This window comes from Mchenga conophoros, linkage group LG15, assembly GCF_057382185.1.
Source record: "Mchenga conophoros isolate Kocher_MC1m ecotype Shallow Benthic linkage group LG15, M_conophoros_male_GT1.1, whole genome shotgun sequence".
In the NCBI taxonomy this organism is placed as follows: domain Eukaryota; kingdom Metazoa; phylum Chordata; class Actinopteri; order Cichliformes; family Cichlidae; genus Mchenga; species Mchenga conophoros.
Window position 1 is genome coordinate 1,064,409 of NC_140540.1, and position 22,719 is coordinate 1,087,127.

The window sequence follows — 22,719 nt, forward strand, 5'->3', positions numbered from 1 at the left end:
GTTTCACTACAACGGACGTTTCAATAGTTTTAGGTTTTCTTTATTTCAACTTGGTGTCTGCAGTCAGTCATTATGACCTCGTCCTGTCCCTCAGGTTATTTCACAGCTCCTGTGCGTGGGAAGTACTTCTTCAGTGGCATCCTGACAGGCCACAAAAACATAAAGATCGAGGCAGTGCTGTCCAAGTCCAACACTGGTGTGGCCCGAGCAGACTCGGCCGGATATCAGCCTGAAGGCCTGGAGAAGCCCATGGCTGAGGCAAAGCACATCCCTGGAGCGTTAGCTGTCTTTAACATCATCCTACCCATGGAGGAAGGGGACACGGTCTGTATCGACCTTGTAACTGGGAAGCTGGCCTACTCCTCCGAACCTCTGACCATCTTCAGTGGGATGCTGCTCTACGAAACCATCTGATTGGATGTGTAAAAATCCTGAGCGTGAGAGCTTCTGATTTGTCCAAGAGACAGTGCCACTGAGAAATGCAGATTATTGGACTGGATCTATTCAGCAAGACAAAAGCTTATGTTTGACCTTCAGTGCCAGGAAGGATTTCAGAAGTCCTTTGTAACCACAGTCGTTTGTTCTGTGTTTCACAGCTTTAAGGAAAACTATTTTAGGCAAGAGCCATTGGTGTGTTTTTGTATCCTGAAGAAGCCACTGCACGGTTATCTAATAATGTCACATGTTTTCACTAATATTTTCATATATATCTACAACCAATCCCTCCCCCAAAATTAAATTTAAAAAAATTGGCACATCGTGTAAAATGGAAATAAAAACAGAACACAATGATTTGTGTCACAAATGTCATAAATCCACCTTTTTATTCACAATCGAATACACAAAACATGTTTGTGACTCTTATCACTATATCCCTCATCTTTAAAAAGCTGGGAGTTAAGGAGACCAGATGCTGGACTTTTGGGAGAGGGTTGTTGTCCCGTTGGTGTCTGTTAGAGGATCCAAGCTGCTCAACAGTCCTGGCTCTTCTCTGTTGCACTGTAATAGATGCATTATGCAGCTTAGCATTGTCTAAGGCCTTCCCTGAAAAGATGTCTGGGTGGGAACTCGTTCTGATCTCCCACCTGTATGTATTTCATAGGTACTGATGCGCCTCCACACCATCAGAGAGGCAGGACTCGAGAGCTGCTGACAAGCCGAATGGTGCCTCTTCCCTTTTCTTTAGAGGACACGGCGTCCGTGTTTTCCAAAAAGAATTTCAAATTTCAGTTCTTCCAACCACAGTTTTCCACTTTGCCTCAGTCTATTTTAAATGAGCTTTGGCCCAGAGAACTTTCTGGATCATGTTCGTGTATAGAGCTTTATCCTGCCTTTGTGGATGTCACGGCGGACTGTAGTCACAGACAATGGACCTTACAATTAGATGCAAAATGTTCCTCCAGCTGTTTCTTTTTAGTAACGTTAACTTTTCCAAACTTTTTTGAGATTTGCTGATGCAAACCAAGTCAAGAGCTAATGTTTTTTTCTCAAAATAATTTCAGCTTAAACTTGTAAAAATATGGATCCATAACATTTCAAAATCATTGCATTCTGTTGTTATTTTCATTTTACATGCCATTCCAACATTTTTGGAACTGGTTCAGGTAGTTTTTTTTCTACTTTTAGCTCCGTATTATGTCACTGAGAATGGATATCCCTTATATGGGCACCTTAGTTGCGTAGCCAATAGGAAGAAAGTTGGCTCAAAGTGGGGCGGGGGAGCTGAAATTGCTTCTTTCAGACAGAGGATGAACTACAGGGCTACGCCAAGGACCAGTGTAAGATAAAAAAAGGGTTATTTTTAACCAGGGATCCTTCAAAACTACAAAGCTAAGCAGAGTTCAAGAATGAAAACATGGAGCTGGAAGGGAGCACCACCGGTGCCATTTAAAGAAAGGTTATCTTATAAAAAGATGATTAATGTGAGGGCTTTTTGTCCCTTATCCACCCACAGCATACCAAACGATCAGAGGTTATTACACACACTTCCTGAATTATTCCTTGGAGTTTCATTCTTACCACAAGTAAATTCCCAGAAATACAACGCAGAGTGCCAATTGTATTGGAAAAAATGCAGAGTGATGAAGTCCAAACCACTATCACTATTCTTTAGGAGGAAATGCGCAAATGAAGTCACTGATAGTTTGGTGGAGAAACCACAGGATTTTATAAATCATACAAAACAATAAGAGCATTGTAGGACATTAGCTGTGCCCAGAAACACAAGAGGACGTGGAGGACTGCCAAGGGCAAGAACAGTTCTTCTAAAGGACGTTTGTGAGAGTTCAGATGGTGAAAGTTATGTCGCTGTTACTATCAGTCGATCTTACGCTGGAGTTTTTATGCAAAGCAAACAATAACAAATACAGAAGCTACACTTATCCTTATATCAAGTATACAAAGCCTATTTCTTTGATTGAACACACACATCCTGCCTTTGGTTGTCTGTTTTTCAACTGTGTATTTTGAAAGGTGTTGTACATATTTTTAAATGGCTTGCACACTTGTTTGCAGATTCATAATGCATTTTGTACATTATGGCTTAAGAGTGTATTTTCTCTTTTTTCGTATCATACACGTTTTCCTTTGCAAGGAGGACATGTTTGTCATCAACTCTAGTGTGGAAATATAAGTGTATGTGTCTAAGCATTGTGTAACCTTAACAGACTGTACATATTTTTATGATCTTTAAGAACTGCCACTTCACCTTGCATGGTACTGTATACGTTTTGTATGTTTTGCCACGTGTGCTACAAATACAGATACCCAGTGTTATACGGCTCATGTTATACGGCTCACGTCAACAGTATCGCTCTCATCTGGATTTGGTTTCTTTTATTAAATGAGCTGGTATGCATCAGGTTTTACACACTGCCCCGCCTGCTTTGGACTTCACTTATTTGATCTGGCACTTCTTTGGCCTTCACAAATACACACAGCTGGGCTGACTTTTGTTTCTGGCTCCTACTTCAAACCTCTATCATCTCCTCCCTCGACTTCAACAGGCTAATTTTAGCTTAAGACAAGACAAGGAGTCTGTTAAACTGTTTTTCTTTCATATGCTGCACTGCAGTGACCCCTAGTGTTCAGGATATTTACTCCAGCAGCTGTTAGGAAAAGCTTAACAGTCAAGATGCTCATTACTTATCAAAGAAAAGATATGTGCTCTTATTTGTGTTATGTTATAGCCTCATTCCAAAATGAAATTCTACACAAGTGAAAAACATTTTTGCTGGAAGTATATAAAATATATAATTACATATTACATGCCCATAATTACTCACAGACTTTGCTCGACATCGTGTTGAAGCACCTTTAGCAGCAATCACAGCCTAAAGTCTTTGAATATGATGCTACAAGCTAGCACTCTTGTTTTTGAGCAGTTTCTCTCATCCTTCTTTGGAGAACCACTCAAGCCCCACCAGGCTGCGTAGTCATTTTTGGCTCTCTGTTCAATCAGGTCCAAGTCTGGCCTCTGGCTGGACATTCACAGAGTGAAGCCACTCCTTTGTTATCTGGGATGTGCACTTGGGGTCATTGTCCTGTTTGAAGATAAACCTTCGCCCAAGTATAAGGTCCAGAGAGCTCTGGAGCAGCTTATCATCAAGGACTCTCTGCACATTGCTGTATTCATTTTTGATTCCTTTCCCCTTGATCCTGACTAGTCTTCCCGCTGCTGAAAAACATCCCCACAGCATGATGCTGCCACCACCGTGCTTCACTGTGAGGATGGTGGTGGCCGGTTTCCTCCAGACATGATGGAGGACATGAGTCAGGCCAAAGAGGTCAATTTTCGTTTCATCAGATCAGAGAACTTCAGACGTGCAATCATTCGCCTCTTACTGAGGAGTGGCTTTCATCTAGCCACACAGGCCTGATTGGTGGAGAAACTTCTGGTGGTGCAGAAATGGTTGTCCTTCTGGAAGGTTCTCCTCTCTCCACGGAGCAACGCTGGAGTTCTGTCAGGTTCTCTAAAACCTCTGACTAAGGCCCTTCTACCCTGATTGCTCAGATTGGCTTGATAGCCAGCTCTAGTCCTGCTGGTTCCAAACGTCTTCTATTTACAGATGTTGGAGGACACTGAGCTCAGTCAGACCTTCAAAACTGCAGACCTTTTTCTGTAACCTTCCCCAGATCAGTGCCTCCATACAATCTTGTCTCGGAGGTTTGGGATTGTCCAATTCCTTGGACTTCATGGCTTGGTTAGTGCTCTGACATGCACTGTCAACTTTGTGACCTGATTTATACAGGTGTGTGCTTTTCCAACAGAAAACATCTGACAGATGATCAGTGGAGACAGGATGAACATGATGCCAACCTTGAGTGTCATGGCAAAGGCTGTGAATACTCATGTACATGATCTGTTATTTTTAGTCAGTTTGCAAGAATTTCAAGCAAACGATTTTAACTTTGTCATTAACTTTTGACAATTTTGAAAAAATAAAATAATCCATTTGGGGAAATGGAAGCAAAGTGGTGACGCTTTCATTTACGACAATTTCAGTATTGCCGAGCTTATCGAGAGACCCTGAAAGCAGCATCAGACGCTGCCGAGGGCACGAGGTCCTGCCCGGGATTTTCGCGCGTTCCGTTGCCATGGAGCCGACTTTGTTTCCTTCTAACGGCCCGCACAGAAAAGTGAAAAGCCTGGGAGGAAAAGCAGGTACAGACGGGACCCTCTCGCTGACCAAGCCTGGGTTTGTGGACCACAGCAGCAAGTGTCTGTCAAACAAGGGGAGCCCGTGTAACCCGTGCGTGTCTGCGTGCAGGTGCGTGATGAGCTTGAGGGTTTATGCGTCTGTACTGACAGATTTTTAACAATACTCGTGACTTTATTTTTCATGTACTGTGGTGATGTTTGTCTTAAAGAGACCAGAAAAAGCACTGGGCCACTTTGTATGAAAGTCGCCATTCACATGGGTAACATGAACAACTAGCTTATTTAAACTGCAGTTTTTCAGAGGAAAAGAAAGCACCTAAAAATTGTAATTCAATTAAAACATGTTAGAACCAAATATTTGCGTGCATGTTAGAAAGCTCCTATTTCATACCAGCATTCAGTGAGTCCACAATGAGCAGCAGAGTGGCAGAGGGCCGCCTGCAGACCCTGCAGATCTACCGCCTGCTTCAGCTGGTCCATGAAGGGGATACGGCACAGATAGAGAAGATGGTGCAGCTCGGGGCGGAAGACCTCATCAGTCTCACAGAGCCGAAGGACGGCGTGGGGGTGCTCCACGTGGCAGTTTCAGCCAACAACCTAGGTAATGTATGCCTGTGGGTTGGCTGTGGCAGACTCATTCCTTTGCAACAATCAGACACATTTGGTTGGACGAGTGCTATGTTTGTTCAGCTCAAATACTGTGGGTATTTACAGTACAGGTTATTTCATTGGAGATAATGTATCGGAATTTCAGGAGCGGGACCACGCCTCCAAACACGCTCCTTCCGGTTGTCATCTGTATAGGTTCCGCCAGTTCTGCAAACTGTTCATTGTCGTTTACGTGCCCCACCGTCCCTCCCTCCTTGTTCTCAATTCTTTAACTTCTTCATTTCTATTTAGTCCACGGGGATCTGCCAGGCCCGGGAGCCGTCCCCTTCGAGGCCTTCCCCAAACTGCAGCTCAATTCATGTCAAAGCATCACTTTTACCTACTAAAACGCTGTCAAACCTAAAATGAGGACGTGGGCCCAGCGAGTGAATTTAGTCTTTGTGTCTTTGTTTGCATGCCGCATTACTTGCCAAAGAAAATATGTCCACAGAGATTTGTGGCAGCATGTAGAGTTCTCAAAAACGGCAGCGCAATGGAAAATGGATGTTATTAAGTTTGCTAAACATCTTAATCACTGCCTGCAGTAAACACTGCAGTAAAAAAGATTTGCAATTTTCAGCCATTTGATATGGCAGAGGAAAACAAAGTGTGGTTTGAGCGGCACCCTCAACAGATATCAATCTGATATCATATCTCACAGTACAATAATATTGAATGGGTTGCATTGTTGTATTTTGTCATGTTTCTCAGGTCTTTGTCTGAATTTCTACGAACATTATTGCTAAGGATTGTCTTATTGCATTGGAGTCACACTGGGTTAAATATGTACACTTGGGTTTTAAGGGGTATTTATTATTTTCTTCTTTTTTTGGGGTTGTATGGAAGCCCCAAACGCAATTTCATTGTTCTTAACAATGACAATAAATAAATAAATACAAATACAAATACAAATACTGGGGAAAGAGGACATGGGGTATAAACATGTATTTCCAGTTACTTTTAAACATAATCTGCATCAAGCCCAGTTGGTCTGAGAATTTACCACAAGCCCAAATATGATCTGTCTCCGGATTGTTTCTGCTTTCTCTTTTTCTCCTCGCAGAGCTCGTCACCTTCCTCCTCTCCAAGGGAGCAGATCCTAACGTGCAGGACAAAAGGGGCCGCGCTCCGATTATGTTAGCTGCTGAGCTGGGCAACCATCCCATTGTGTCTCTTTTGGCCCACAGCGAAGCCAACCTGAGGCTCCTGGATGTAGAGGGCAAAAGTGAGTTCAAAACTAAAGGCATTACTATTTATAATCTCTGTGTAGGTTTAGCAACACTGCACTGACAGAACAGTTACGGGATTTCAAACACACTAAAGCTTCGTGGCATGAGTTTCTATGGCCGATGGTACAGGTGTAGGCGGCCCACTTTTGTTCATGTAGTGTGTATATGGTGGTAAACAGCAGGGTTTTCTTCAGATGTCTAGTTCAGAATTGCAGCTGTCACACAATTCAAATAAGTTTTCACAATAAGAACCCAGAGGCATTTCAAGGGCTCAGCCCAATGGCGATGCTCACTTTTAGAGGGACATTGATGCCTATCTTTGTCTCCCTTAGCTTTAACCACACAGTGGGTGATTTTCAACGACTTGGCAACTCGAGAGAAATTCAGTCACATCTGGCGACGTAAAGTGACTATGGGTGAAAAAACTATGGCAATGAGAAAGAAGTCTGAGTCTTTCTCAACTTCAGCTGGCACTGAGAGCACAGGATGCTGGTGGCTGACAGCTAACAGGGAAGTAAATACATTAGAAGTTACTTAGGTGATGGGAGTCTGTCCGTTAACAGCCGACTGTTACCTACAAAGTAAGGTTTGGGAAGCTAATCGCTTCCTGTGCGGATGCAGGTTTATCCCACGATCGTTTTAAACAAAGAGACTCTAAAGCTGCAGCTTTTTGCTTTCTGATTAAATAAAGTTTTGAAACAAAAATATTTTGTAGCATTTAACAGCTGCAGAATGATCAAGGCTGATATTATCACAGGAACACGTGAGAGTTGAATTTCAGAGCTTTTTTGTTTGCGATATGTCATATTTGTTTAAAAGTTCCTGCACAAATGAAGCTCATTCATTGTGTGCCAAGTGTATCAGATGGTTTGCTTTAAATGTATGTATTCTCATTTGAGTCTCAGTTTCCCAAATGGGGGCGTTTCCATCTCAAGTTAGGTCAGCTGGATCGCTTGCGGCGTCTTTCCGCTCATGAACATGCAGAGTTTGTCTCTTTAGATATTGATGAGGAGGTGGTATCCCAGACAACTCCAATCAGAGCGCACAAAGGTCTTCTGAAGGAGCTCGTTGAAGTAATCGTGATAATGACCCCATTACAGTGTGTCTGTGGTAGCGATTACTCTAACTGGCTCTCCTTTGAGAGGTAGATCAAGGCTGAGTGATTGAATGCTTCCTGACGTGTGCATAATTTACATACTGTATGATGTATGTACACATGTGTGAAGAGCCATATGAGGTTTTGTTTGTGTGTCATGCCACATGGACACGTCTAATTACAGATCAAGTCCTAATGATCGTCTCCTGTGAAACACGCTGAGCAACTTGATACGACCCAGCTCTCCCTGGGGTTTTGTTCAGCCTGGCCTCAGTGCTCACAGCAGGCTGAGCTTCAGTAGTCACACACACCTGTTTGTGTTATCCGTCGTGTCAGGAATATGGAGTAATGTGGGAATAATCAGAGTGGGGAAAGTAAAACACAGCATCCTGCCCTCCCTCCTTTTACAGCAGTTTGATCCACCAGCAGTTAGCAGCTGTGCTCGGTGCTGGAAGCGTGGAAGCTCTCTGTCAGAGCAAAGTTTCCCGAAAGTTTCCTCGCTTTTAATTTTGCAGTAGAAATGAAGATGGCTTGATTTGACTTGGCAGAGTTAGCTCGCTGATAGCTGCGAAGGACTGCAAACACTGGATTAGACGGAGGGTCCACATTAATATTTGAAACAGCATTTAGGTCTTAAGTGCTTAGCTATCAAAGTAGTCTGATTACACTGATGTACAGCTTTATTGTTGACGCTTACTTGCTTCTTCTGTCTCATGAGCTTTTCCTAAACTTTTGCACCCACGCTGTGACTCAGATGTGCTGTTCTACTGCATCTACCCCACCAAACGCCACTGCCGCTGCCTGCAGGTGTTGCTTAAGTGCGGAGCCGATGCCAACAGCGTGTCAGTGCAGGGGATGCATGTCTTTCAGCTGATGTGTGAAAAGGCCCAGGAGTGCACCCCCCTGTGCCTCATTATGCTGAATGCCGGGGCAGACCCCAATGCGGCACACCAGGTAAACAACAGGGACTGTGAGACCTGCGTTTTGAAGACAGTCTGTTGGAGCTGAAGCCTTTCCTCTCCTCTCTTCCCCTCTGCTCAGAAAACTGGAGTCACAGCGTTGATGGAGGCAGGCAAAGCAGGGTCCCTGCCGCTTGTTAGAGCTATAATCAGGATGGGCGGAGACCCCAACGCCTCTGACAGGAAGCGGCTCACAGCCGTCCACTATGCTGCCATGGGGGGCTTTTTTGAGGTGTAGTAGCTGCTCATATATAATAGCTGACATCTTTTGAAATGGCAATAACATGCAAAGTTAAGCTGTATCTATTAGGTCTTATTCTACTTTGTCCTGGAAGCTGAATTAAAATGACAGCGACCCACTGTTAGTGTAAGCAGCACCTCGGATTTAGGCTCGTCTAACGTGTTGCTCTGGGCTGTGTTCAGGTGCTTCAGGTGCTGTCTGCATACTCAGCAGACATGAGTGCGATGAGCCTTAAGGACTGCACAGCCTTACACTACGCTGCTGCCTCGGGCAATGCAAACTGCTGCAAGTTCCTGGCACAGAGAGGTACTGTACTCTTTAAAGTCTTCTTCTGTGATGAGGCCTGTCACTCCTGCTGATGCAGATATTTAAAGCTCATATCAACATTACGTTCAGTAATTTCAGTCTGATGTCACTTGTAGGCTAACGCTGAAACGCAGGAGGAGAGCACAGCAGCTATTACTCAAAATGTACATGAGGAGAAAGCTGGTCACAGAGCATTGCAATCGGCTCCGAGTCTTAAATGTGTGTGTTGGTGTTTGACAAACAGGGAAACAAACTGAATACTTAAGTAAAAAGGGCTCATCGTAATACTTACTGTTGAACGAGGTAAATGTGTCTCAGCCTCGCAGCCTTATATAAAAACCACCATGACGTGTGCTCTGCTCGAGCGTCTCGGTCATTCCTCAGACCTCTGATGCCTGGAATCTGCTGGACTCGCTGTTCTAGCCACTGGGACCACTTTGGACTTGACCTTTCACATCTCCAGCTGTTCTTTCCGCCCATCGGACTTCTTCCCAATATTACAGTAAGCTAGGATTGTCGCGTCTGCAGCCTTGTGCTCTTTATCGGCCACAGCTCTGTGTGGTTGGTCGTCAGCAGCTGTCTGTCTGCGCCGCCATGACTCTGTGGAGTCCTTTAGGCCGAGCTCTTCTAACCTCTGGTAGGATTTATTGATGTCAGCCACCTCCTCTGTCTAGCCCATGCAGGGGCTTTGTCCTCCTGTTTCTCCTCCTCCTGTTAGCTCCTCAGCTACCTAAGGCACTGTTGTAGCAGCTCATCTTGTGGGTGGGGGTGGGGGCCATGTATTCATGGTTGCTTCTGGCTTGTCGCTCTGATCCCCTCCCTCTCTCTCGTAGAGCCCAAAGGTGCTGGACTGCGTTCCCAGGGTCCCACCTAAGCATCTATGACACTTATGTGGCCGTGATGATGGCCGTACGTCTGTACTGGCTCACATCTTATTGCTGTCTTCTCAGCACCTGCCTCACCTTCTGTAGGCGTCGCCTCTGTGAGTGCGTGTTCATGAGGCTGTCACATTATTGTTGATCACGGTGTTTTTGAGGTATTGCTACGTAAGTATTGTATACCCAAACTGTGTAATGATTCATATGCATGGCCTGTGAGAGGAATGCTGACGGTTACACTGAATATTTTCAAGTTTAAAAGGGGAACAGGACTCTATTTGGAATATGGGAGTTTCAGTTCGTTCCAAAAACTGCTCTACGGTACCTTTTTACGGTACGATGATTTCAATATGTTACCCTCCGTTTGGAGTAGTGTTCGTATACATGGAAACGTAAAGGAGCACGCTCCACGTTACTGCCAAAATGTTGAAATGTCATTTCATTTACACGCGTGTGGAAGAGTCGAGCACATTTCTGATTCTGTTCTGGTTTCTTTGATACACGAGCACGTCTCGTTTGATCACACACGGGGGTTTCCCAGCTGCTATAAATATGGATCAAACTGTCGTTTTATGATCAAACGCACAGTCGTTTCAGAGATTAACATAATAACACAGTCCCCCTGCTGTTTTCATGTTCACACGTGGAAGTATTGTCCATAATTACCAGCTTGTGCACGCCTGCTGCTCACCACACCTGTCATTGTGTGTTGGTTTTAGCGCGTTGTCAGCTTCCTGTGTGATCAGAGGTCTTTTTGGACTGTTTGCTGCCCAGCTGGGGACAAATCTGTCCCATTTCTGTCCTTCAACGCGCATATTAAACCCTCTCTTGTATTGGAAACATCCCACGTTCATGCATTTGTGACTTCTAGGCTGGACTTGTGTAATTCGCTGTTATCAGGATGTCAGACAGTACATTTGTCCCATGTTGACGTCTCCTCACTGCTTGGACTGGGTTCTGGGTAAACTCCAGAACTGAATTTCGAATTCTTCTCCTCAGTATTTTTATAACAGATTGGAGGATCAGTGTTCTCCCCTCTGTGTCTGCATATCTCTGGTATGATACTATAGCTGCAACCACAGTCCTGAGGACATTCTGCCGTGTGTTTATATAACCTCTGCTCTGTGGTCAGGTTGTAACCCTAAACTGAAGAACCGGGAAGGTTTGCTGCCGCATCAGATTGCCAAAGATTGCGGTCACAACGCAGTAGCCAAGGAGCTCCGGAAGGCGGAGAGGAAGCAGGGAAAAGGCAGCGATCCCAGCGGCACCGGGCAGATGTCAGAGCTCTGGGCACTGACTCTCCACGACTGGTCTCAAGAGTATGAAGCCGAACTGTGGAAAGCCTTTGGCGACAAATCAGACACAGTTACTGCAGAGAGGTTTATTTCTGTATTAGAGGAGCTACAAGCTCCAGTTGAACCAGACCGGATCCAAGCAGTCATCTCAGCCCATGGAGGAGACGTCAACATCAGTGACTTCATCAGAGGAGTCAAGTACATCAAGAAACCGTTCCGCCTCTCCTTGTATATGCCTAAGAAGAAAAAGGGGGGAAAGGGAAAAAAAGGGGGCAAGAAGAAGAAGAAGGGTCCGTTTGTTCTCCCCATGCCCGTTTGCACCCTCCCACCGGAGCTGAAGCCCCGACGAGCAGACGGAGGCCCACCCAGCTTCATGATCAGCTCCTATTTTAACTGCTCGGACGTCCTCCGATTCGACCCGGCTCACCCGCCAGTGCATCCGGTGATGAACGACTCAGGATGGTACATACACAAGCCACCGCCGGTCTACGTCAACGTGAACTCCTGCGTGAGAACCAATGATCTGGAGTCTCTGGACCAGGCCTTCAGTGAAGGGGTGCCGGTGGACGTTCAGGATGAGTTTTACAAGACGCCGCTGATGGTCGCGTGCTCCACTGGCAGCTATGAGACGGCTCAGTACCTCCTCAGCAAGGGGTGAGAAAGTTCATGTTCTGATTTCAGTGCCGTTTGTTTTTTCTGTGGCTTTACAATAAAAGCCAAATTAATATTTTCAATATTTTTTACCTGTTTCTTTAGCTTTGTATCACAAAGCACGCACACAGAAGCAAACTGACTTTTTCTGGTGTTTTCTGGTGGCTGCTGATCCGAGCCAAAGAATGGGCCTAAATACTAATACACGCCTTAAACCCTGACATCACTGTCTGTGACAGGGCTGATGTGAACGTGTGTGACCAGTTCTTCTGGACCCCCCTCCACCATGCGGCGTACGCCGGGCAGCGGGAACTCATTGAACTTCTGGTGAATGCTGGAGCTAACGTCGATGCCCCGGCCCTGGGCGGAGCCACGCCCCTCATGAGGGCCATTGAGACGTCTCGAGTGTCCTGTGTGGATTTCCTCATCGAGGCGGGTGCCAGTGTGCTTGCAGAGAACAAGAGAGGTGTGACGTAGTTCAAAGCCTTTGTACCTTTTTCTTATAATGCCACAATGGAAACACGTGATTTTGTATAATTACTCTTTAACTCTAACTCTCCATCAGCATTTACTCTACAGGTCTCCTTTGTGGCGATGTATAACGTACCAGCATTCATATCCTGTCTTTATAGGCCCATTGACTACAACCCTACATCGTAGCACTTTCACATCTGTGGCCACTTTAGAATCACCATGTCTCGTTTAACTGCCGATTTTACTTCTGTACAGAGCAAAGCTGCCTTGATGTTGCCAGAGATTTTGCAAACCCTGTGATAATCGACTTGGTCAAACAAAAGATGGATTCTCTGCCTAAACCAAAGGACAAAGCAAAAGGAAAGGAGGCCGAAGCTAAAAAGCCTAAAGCCAAGGTACACAAATAATCTACGACTTAAAGGAGACCTTTGAAACACATTAAAATCGTTTGCCTTCAGACTTTCCCTGTTATCTTTGTTTCTCTAAACTGTATCTAATGTTCACTCTGTACTATAGGAATATAGCAAGTCTTGGTTCTGATATAGTGCTTTTCTCCTCTGTTTGAGCGTTCACAGCATTTTCACCACACAAGTGCGTTTTCCTGGGCCTCAGTGCTCTTTCACACTCCCACGCTGATGTATGCAGCAGGGGCAGCTCTGGGATCAGCGTCTGGGCCACAGAGACAGCCCGCTCTGTCTCCTGATCCCCATCATGACCTCTAAATCATGTAAAAGGACACACGCTGGTGTTGCTCTCTTCTCCCTCGTAGCAGCAGGGAAACCCGAGCCTGCAAAGGGAGCCGATTACTTAAAGCTGGGCACTCGTACGCAAATGACACCACATGTGTTTGGTTACAGCTACACCGAGCTGGTGTTTAGCTTTGTATTCCCTGTAACCAGGTCACAGTCGGTTCAGATGTATTGATGTTGTCATTAAGACCCTGAAAGCAGCAGGTGTTTGTGACGCGTTCATAAATAATCAGGAGTATTTATAATTCAATGAAAATATCTGTCACACAGCGAGCCGACGAATCACGGAGCGTTTTTCTCTGAGCTCGGTCGGAGGCGGTATGAGCTGCTTTCACTGTTTTCTACAATAAAGGGCAATAATCCTCATCAGGCCCACTGGAATTCACAAACTCTCTGTAAATCATGCACCTTCAGCACTGTGAGTGATTCAGAAGAAGCCCTGTGGTCGTCCTACCCTCTAACCACAGCCGTGGGAACATGTGGGGGCTTCTGTGGGAAGTACACCACTCTCAGTACCCGACTGCATGTTGCTCTTGTTTGTCTTTAAAAATTAGTTACATGTGAACAAAAAAATTAATGTTTGTCAATGAAAGAATAATTACACTAAGAAATATAGGACGCACACACACACACACACACACACACACACACACACACACACACAGAGCAGCTAGGGGATGGGAAAGGCAGTTTGATGCCAGCAGAGCCAATGATTACCTGATAACAAGCTCACACAAACAGCACAGAGCTCTGCAGCGTCTGTGGTGAACGCCAGAACATCCTGATGAGAACATCAACACCCGTGTGATCGGTGATTAAGTTAATAATGGGCCTTTGTGCAGAACGATTGGTGTAGCAGCAAATTCTTCCCATGACCGCGCCTCACATGTAGACGGGGTTTTACAAAAACAGCAGCCGTCAATATCCAGCTTAGCCACAGTCCTGGCCAATCAGATGATAGCCTTTTTTGACATGCAGTTGGCAAAGCTCAAGTTTCACATCCTGCAGCCTGCAGACAGTTTTCCTGCGTATGCTTTGACAATGCCAGTGATAAACATTCATTATTGCGATGACACACTGACACAGCGGTGGCGGCAGATAGGCTGAACACCTGACGATGATGGCCGACAAAAAGAAACACTCGAATCGATGCAAATTGCTTAAAGCAGGCCTAGATGATCTCCAGCTGCAGCTTCACAGGACCTTCAGTTCAGTCTAACTTGGTACCATCCAGAGGCAGGATCACATCAGCAGCAGGTAGCAGTGATGCAAACATCTGGCAGGAAGTCATATCTCGTAAAGTTCACAGTTCTGTGGATAATTATTTGCCCCTTTCCTGATTTCTTATTTGTCACAATAACATGTTTTCAGATCATCAAACAAATGTTAATATTAGACGACGATAACCTGAGTAAATATTCATTCAACTAAATGATCCTACGTGGAGCTGTGTGGAAAAGTCATTGCCTCCTAAAGCTACTAAGTGTCAACCGTGACAACAACTGCAGTCAGTGATAACGAGCAGTGGATCCTTCACTGTGGATCCTTCACTGTGGATCCTTCACTGTGGAGCAACAGTCGTCTTTGTTTTAATTCAGCCACAGTGGAGGGTTCTTGAACATGAATTACCAACATGCTGGTGTGTGTCAGATCGTTGTCCTGCTGCAGAAGCCAAGCGCACTTAAGCTGCAGCGCACGAACTGATGGCCAGATATGCTTCTTCAGGATTTTCTGGTGGAGCTGAATTCAGCAGGTTTGACAGTCGTTTGATGTTCTTTTCATGGAAAGCCGTGCTAGTTTTATGCCGGCATAACAGGACTCAGACGAGAGCTTTACCTCGTCGGTCCACCGAGTATTATCCCAACAGCTTCATCACAGTGTTTTTTGGTAGATATGAGCCTTTCTGTTCTCTTTGGTCAGCAGTGGTTTTCTCCTCGAACTCTCATTTTTGCCCCGTCTCCTTCTTACTGTTGAATCATGAACTCTGACCTTAACACACACAAGTGAGGCCTGCGGTTCTTTGTTGCTCGGGGTTCTTTTGTGACCTCCTGGATGAGTCGTTGATGTGTTTTTGGAGTCATTCTGGTACGCCGCCCACTCCTGGGAAGGTTCTCCATTTGTGTACAGTGGTTCTCATCGTGGTTCGCTGGAGTCCCAAAGCCTTACAAGTGGCTTTGTAACCTTCTCAAGACGGATGTCAGGGACTTTGTTTCTCATCTGAAACATCCGAGCCATGTAAGTGTGACATATATGCAAAACTAAGAAATCAGGAACAGGGCAAATACTTTTTGTAGCACATTTATATACACAATAAGTTTTGTTACTGATGCTCCTCAGATTCCTTCACCAGGTTTTCTCAGTCCAAAGTAAACATTAGCTGTCCGGTGCTTTAACAGAGTACTTCTGTTTCCTCGGTGCAACAGCTAAATCTTTGGATTACTCTTTATCCTGCCTCTGCACCGTTACTGAAAACCATTGAGCTTTAATCCTCAAACATAACGTTTATTGTTAGCGACCTAATCTTGTGCATTTGGACATCTCTAGCTGATTTTAACCAGCCTGAATCTGACACTTTGTCTGCAGAAGCTTTGAAAGTCTTGGTATTCACTACAGGTTGCTGCTGCAAAAGTCGCTGTGCAAGCAGAGACGTCGTCTGCAGCAGCAGAGAAGACTCCACCCCAGAAGGATTCAAATAGCGTCGTCCTGCAGAACACCAGCATCACGACTGGGAAAACCAAACTCGTGGACATCACCTTTGTGCCAAAGACGGTGAGCCTCTCCACCGTTTACAAGAAGACGGCTTAATGTGTCTTCTGCTGCCGGCTAGTTGCAGCAGTCACAACGTGCACAAACCAACCCTGCATTAAGCCCGTTAGTGCACACATGTTCCTGAAGAAGTGACTGTGTAATTCCACTTCTCACTCTGACTGTTTTTGTCTCAGGTTTGGGGGAAGCCGCCCACCACCAGCCAGCTGATGTCAAAGACAAAGGTGGACTTTGACAACCTCGTGATGCCTTTCAGCCGCGACCTCCAGGGCACGATGCTGGAGCTAACAAACAGCGCAGAGTAACAGGCAGCGAGGTTAGACAGAGGCTGACATCTTGGACTGAAACTGGCCACTTATCATAATTGTGGATGTTTCATCTTTTCCACATGGCTTCTTTCTTCTGCCTTGTTGGACATCGTGCTTTGAATAACGTTTCCTTCCATCGCATCAGGTTCCTGCTGCTTTCATTACGGCTCTGTGCCCGTGACAGACGTGGTCACAGGTTTGATGTTTCCAGGTTGTGCGTCTCTAATCATCGATGTTATAACTCAGGATTACCTTAAGAATATTTTTTTCTTTTTTAAGGAGGCACAAGCATCCACGTGGACTCAACGATGAACCGATTGGACATAATCGATTCACTTTTATTGTTTCCTTTTTGGAAAATTTGTCATTTATCACAGCCAGGTGATTAAACGCAGACAGCACTGCACAGCAACATGTGGCAAAGAACAAAGGGCTTGTGGCCCTGATAAACTACATTGCAACTCAGGAAGCACTGCAGCAACATGGTGTATGGATAACATTATATCCACAGGGTCAAAGGTCATAATGTTGTTTGGCAGCATGACTCAGAAGGATGAACTGTGAGCCGATCTGCTGTAGTGTTGTTGAACACGTTTTACAAACTGCAGCTGTTTTTCGGTGATACGCATCATCTTTCACTGCTTTTTCTGCTGTCATGGCAACAACTTTGCATTTCATGAGAATGAACTTTATGGGCCAAATGTGTGATCGCTTATTTTAAAAAACTGTTTGTTTATTTCATGAAACAACGTTTATTTAGCTTTTTCTTATTTCTGCTCATATTTCTGCTGCTATAATGGCTCAATGTGGTCATCTCTGACACGCAGAGTGACCGGAACGATGGGTTGTCAAACCTGAGGTCTGGGGGCCAGAATCAGCCTGGCAAAATCCCCTACTCGGCCCACTGGATGTTTTAGGACTTTTAACTGTATTTTCATTAAACCTACAGCTGTCCTACTAATAAAGACTCCCCCCACAGCTATTCATAACACAATAATGAAGATAAACAATTAAAAAACAGAAAAGTTCCTGTTTTCTCACTATCGACTACAAAAAACATCTTCTTTTTATACAATGTATCCACAGAAAAATGAATAAAAGGAGACATTTTCTGTATAAAATATTCCACTCAATGGCAATGAGCCCCTGGAACCTTTTCTCTAATTTATTTCTTGCAGTTTCAGAGTTGTGCTGGAAGATTTCTTTCATTTATTACAGCAGCATTTTTGATCATGTAGAAAAGCTAAGGAGTATTGTTGCAGTTGCACTTTATTTTTCTTATTCTGAGACATCTCGGGGGTTGGATGTGCAACTAAATGAGGTTACAGTTACAGATAATGGGGTATTGATGTTTTTACATGAATTTGTCTTTGCTGGTTTAAGAGGGGGACAAATATGTGGTTTCAGACAGTGGATGAACTGAGAGGGTGCAGCAAAGATAAAGAAGAACTTATTTTGAGTTGTGAATCATGCAAAGCTACTCTAGTGGTCTGCAAGAATAGAAAGATACAGAGCTGGAAATTAGCACAGTTCGTGAGTGAAATAAAAGTGTGCAGATGCTGCAGATGGTTCAGATCCTGCCAGCTCTGCAGTAACTGTGCCTGCAGTGAGAGAAAACAGATCAAACCGCACGCTTAAGACGTCACACAAAGAAAGAAGTCATCATCGCAGCCTGTCAGGGCTCTCACGTCGCCTTCGTGTCGGGGTGATTTGGTCCTTCAGCCCTGTGCAGTTCCATCTTTGTACCAGCACATGGCGCTGTTTACCAGGTTTTCCAAAGCAGCGTCTGGTTGTTTATTAGAACAGAAAACTTGGAGCAAGCTCTTGTGTTTCGAGCACAGAAAGGCATCAAAATGGTAGCCGTTCATCTTTGCCCAGATTACCTTAACGATACTGTGTCTGAGCCCTGTTTGGATAAGGCTTGTGTTTTGGATGTTTGCATGAATGCAGCTACAGGAAACAGACATTTCTTCTGCTTTAAATGTCGCATTGATCCATCATCATCGCCACCTTCACCTGATAAAATTAGATTGCAGCGTCCTCGAGGTCCATGGGGACGGAGTTATATAATCAAATATATCAGCAGAGAGGGGGGGTTCGAGGTTCTCAATACGGGCCCGGGTTTGTTTAAATATACATAAGCACAACGCCATCGATGACAGTGGAGAGAAAGAGGGGGATGGATGGAAGCAGTGAGACAGGCAGAAAAAGGCGCGCATGTATGTAACGATGCTCAGAGAGACGAATGGAGACGGTGAGCAGGGGAATGGAGAACATATCACTGAAAGCCCAGCAGTGCCATTCATAAAGAGACCCGAGAGATGAGGGAAGGTGAGGAGTGACGGCGAGGAAAGGGAAGGCAGAGGCACACGGGGGGGGAGAGCAGCGGAGGGTGATTCAGAGGATGGGGAGGGAGCACGACGGAGGAATGGGAGTGGGCGGGAGGAGAGGATGAGGGCTTTTCTAGCACAATCAGTGGCACACAGGTTAGAGGGAGTAAACAAGGCTGTGATGCAGCACGTCTGTTAGGGCGTCGGCTTGCAGCATGTTTGCAGAACCACTCGGAGACACATGCGAGCGGCTTTGAGTTAATGTGTCATTAGCGCAGTCAGGAACAAGCTCTCCTATTTGAACTGTCTGTGTGAGCGTACCATGAAAGCGTGCCAGCTGAACATGCCTGAGAGTCGCAGCCTGTTTGGAGCCTCCCTCCTCCCCTCTGCTGAGTATCAGTCTGAGCTGCAGGCAGCAGCACTGCAGTCTCTCAGCTCGGGCCCTGCTCCGCTTACTCAGCACTTCAACCCTTCACTTCCCCAAACAGCCTCTGGGGACAAACACAAAAACACACACTATATTATATTATTGCTGTTTGTCACATTAGAGCATTATTGATGTGTCATCATTTGCAATAATCGTGCCTTCATAGAGACACAAATGTGCTCACATATGCATCCAGCATCCAGTAATGACATACATGCATAACCATGCACAGACTCATTGTGCACATGCACGACGTGCAGTTGTGTCTGTCTGCCTGTAGTCTCCAGAAGCATCTACACGGAGATCCACATAGACACATAGGTGTTAGCTTAAAAGCTTTGATGATGAACAACATTTTGGGTTAAAAAATCTGTTTTTCTCCGATTTCAGGGTGAGATGGATCCAGTGCTCGTGACTTTTCTCACCAATAGTGTAAATATGGTAGCCACGCTCCCGTCGACAGCACTGTGCAGATCTGTATCCATTATTGATGCGGGAGTCGTGTTTCACGCTGAATGTGACACAACAGGAGAACGTACAGTAAGCTCTGCCAGCAGCTTTTGTCTTTGTTTAGCACCTGTGCAGGTTTACTGTGTGTGTGTGTGTGTGTGTGTTGCAGTGATTCATCATTCATTAGTGCAGCGTTGGCAGTGCCATAGATCTCTTTATCTTTCTCAGCTTTAGATTCCAATTTGTTCCAGGCCTGGAACTTTTATTATGAGAGTATTGATCTGAATTTCATAGTGAGACCAGTAAGGCTGGGTGGTAAACAGAGGATGGGGTCTTGGCTCACATAAGCAGAACAATTCCTGGGAAAGACACCAAAAGCTGGTATAATAAATATCTCTCAGGATGCATTGCAGCTGCAACCATTTCACTGACTGTACTTTGATTTAAGAAAAACAAAAAAAAAACAGTATTTAATGGTATTTTAAGAAAAAGAGAATAACAGGAGGCCAAAGGAGCAATATTTGATATTACCAGGTCACTATAATCAAACATGGGATTTTAAAACACTGACTCTCTACTTTAAGATCCTATTATACAGAAACATATTGTTTCTGTAAGGAACACGCTGGCATTGGGCTTTAATCAGCTCAAACTACAGGAACAAATTTCCTCTGCCCTGAAAACAACTCATCAGCATTGCTGGCAGAGATCATGAAGACCAGAGCGGTCCCATTAGACTTTAACTCTGCTGGCTTTCAGTCTTCAGTATGGTTTTACAGCACACTGAAAATATACCAAAGTCCAAATAAGCGCCTCCACGAAGAAGCAGGACTGGCACATAATAAGTGTAAAGCTGAATACATATCATAATAGTTTAGTGTACTTAAGAAGACATGATATTATTAATTTGACTTGGGAATGAAGATTTATGAAACTGCATTAAAAATTATATTATCTAATGTAGGAGAAAAAGGAATGCGACACTGCTAAAAGTATTACATATATGATTGGGTCTGGGTGTAAAGAAGGGTGAGTATTCTACTTAAAGAGGACCTACTGTGCTCATTTTCACCTCTATGTTTTTATTCAATAACTTTTAATGAGGTTTTCCATGATTCACTGTACAAAACAATCCTCCCCCATCTTTTTCTGTGGAATGGTACAGCCCCTTATTACAGATGTTTCCTGAAACAGTCCTATTAGCTGTTCCTTTAAGCCAGCTTTCTACTGATTGGCTGCCTATTATAAACAAGCAGGTGGGCGGGGCTGCTGCGTTCACAAACAGAGCAACTGCTGTCCTAACAGGTAATGCAGTACTGCACATTTTGGTATTTATTAGTTAATAAGTCAGTACAGGCGCAGTGTTGCTGATACCAACATATACACACCGATACCAGTATGTGAGACGTGGACTGTGCTTCCCTGCAAACAGCACGTTGGATCAGCCTCAGGTCTTTAAATGTGCTGTAGGTTTTAAATAAAGTAGACAGTCAACACAAATACGCTCTGACATTTTTCATACAGCAGGTTTAACGTATATTTTTTAATTTCCAAGAAGATAATTTCATACAATTCAAGAGGTCACATAATGATATCAGAGACTAGAAACAAAGTATCAGCTGGTATCAATCTGATACCCATACCAGCATTATTGATATTTGGATCAATCCACTGACCTCTAATGTCAGCTTTCCCTGACGTCACCTGGAGCCACGAGTAGAAACATGTTAACAACAGGAGAGCTTAGAGCCCACAGGTTCCTGCGTTTCTCCTGGATACATGAGACCAAATCTGATTAACACGAGTTCAGTTTCATGACTTGACCATGTCAGTGTTGTGCTTTTGTTTTCAGTGGGACATTTTGGATTTACAGGACTGATAAGAGCACTTTGATGTCCTGTGTCCGAGCCTTTGTGTGCGCTTGGATCTTACTGCAGTGTCAGCTGTACTCCCCAAACTGACCTTTGAAAATACAACGAGGAGAGATGGTCACACACACACACACACACACACACACACACACACACACACAGACAGACACACACACACACAGACAGACACACACACACACACACACACACACATACACACACACAGACAGACACACACACACACAGACAGACACACACACACACACACACACACACACAGACAGACAGACACACACACACACACACACACACACACACATACACACACACACACATACACACACACATACACACACACACACACACATACACGGAGTTATACACACACACACACACAGTTACACACACACACAGTTACACACACACACATACACGGAGTTATACACACACACACATACACACACACACACATACACACACACATACACACACACACACACACATACACGGAGTTATACACACACACACACACATACACGGAGTTATACACACACACATACACACACACACACATACACACACACACACACAGTTACACACACACACATACACGGAGTTATACACACACACACACAGTTACACACACACACACACACACACACATACACGGAGTTATACACACACACACACACACAGTTACACACACACACACACATACACAGGGCCTGCTCAGTGGCCAAGAGAGAGACATTTTAATCAAACTTCAAAAAAACAGCCATAAAATATAATATAATAATAATATAAAATCTAAATGTTATATAAGGAATTGTTAGCAGGGCTTCCTGATAAGCCTGTAAATAATACAGATTAATGTTATGTAAAAAAAAGCCACTCATGCGTCAAGACTGTGACTGAACTGTTTTAGTTTTGCTGCCATGCAAACACTCGTTTTATTATCTAATTAGGAGTCTGAAGAGTTCTTGTCATTATGTTTCCCATTAGCTTTATTTCCCCTAAAGCCCCACACATCACACACTTACCGCTGCCACTGCACTCTCACTCTGAATGGTAAGGATACAGCCGTGGCTGTGGAGCACAGGATGCAGAGAGGAAACAATGAACCGAATGCCAAGCATGCCTGTGTTTCTACAGTGTTCCTGGTTTTATCGTGTACGAGAGAAATGTGCTTCAGGGTAGAAGAGAAGGAGAAGGTGAAGGCTTGTTGTTAGGCAGCCGGTAGGTGATAAAGAGGAGGAGCGTGAGAGGACTGAAGAAGATCTGCATGGAAGTTATGGCAGGCGAGGAAAATCACTCAGACACAGTGGAAGGTGAGGATAAGTTTAGCGGTGAGTAAAAGTGGGAAAAGGGGTGTCTTTCAAAA

At 44.6% G+C, this 22,719-nt stretch overlaps 2 protein-coding genes across 2 annotated transcripts in view; both read left to right on the forward strand.

Annotated features, from left to right (window-relative positions):
• emilin1a (elastin microfibril interfacer 1a) overlaps window positions 1-2,874 on the forward strand; it is a 29,899-nt gene extending 27,025 nt beyond the window's left edge. The window contains exon 12 of the mRNA XM_085246702.1: window positions 95-2,874. Within this exon, the coding sequence (XP_085102828.1) occupies window positions 95-414 (320 nt within the window). The 3' untranslated portion in view covers window positions 415-2,874. The remainder of the gene's footprint in view (window positions 1-94) is intronic.
• Window positions 2,875-4,597: 1,723 nt separating this feature from the next.
• On the forward strand, window positions 4,598-17,364 carry ankef1a (ankyrin repeat and EF-hand domain containing 1a). The gene is made up of 11 exons (XM_085246703.1): window positions 4,598-4,769; window positions 5,055-5,261; window positions 6,372-6,533; window positions 8,388-8,587; window positions 8,675-8,824; window positions 9,016-9,139; window positions 11,150-11,966; window positions 12,203-12,429; window positions 12,693-12,832; window positions 15,800-15,955; window positions 16,129-17,364. The coding sequence occupies exons 2-11, from the start codon at window positions 5,072-5,074 to the stop codon at window positions 16,255-16,257; spliced, it is 2,295 nt and encodes a 764-aa protein (XP_085102829.1). The 5' UTR covers window positions 4,598-4,769; window positions 5,055-5,071; the 3' UTR covers window positions 16,258-17,364.
• Window positions 17,365-22,719: the final 5,355 nt, after the last annotated feature.

What these genes read in the sequence shown, in the direction of transcription:
- ankef1a (XM_085246703.1), top strand. Translation starts at nt 5,072, where the DNA reads ATGAGCAGCAGAGTGGCAGAGGGCCGCCTGCAGACCCTGCAGATCTAC. An exon ending in AGTTTCAGCCAACAACCTAG is followed by an intron (nt 5,262 to 6,371) that starts GTAATGTATGCC and finishes TTCTCCTCGCAG; the next exon opens with AGCTCGTCACCTTCCTCCTC. An exon ending in TCACCTTTGTGCCAAAGACG is followed by an intron (nt 15,956 to 16,128) that starts GTGAGCCTCTCC and finishes TTTTTGTCTCAG; the next exon opens with GTTTGGGGGAAGCCGCCCAC.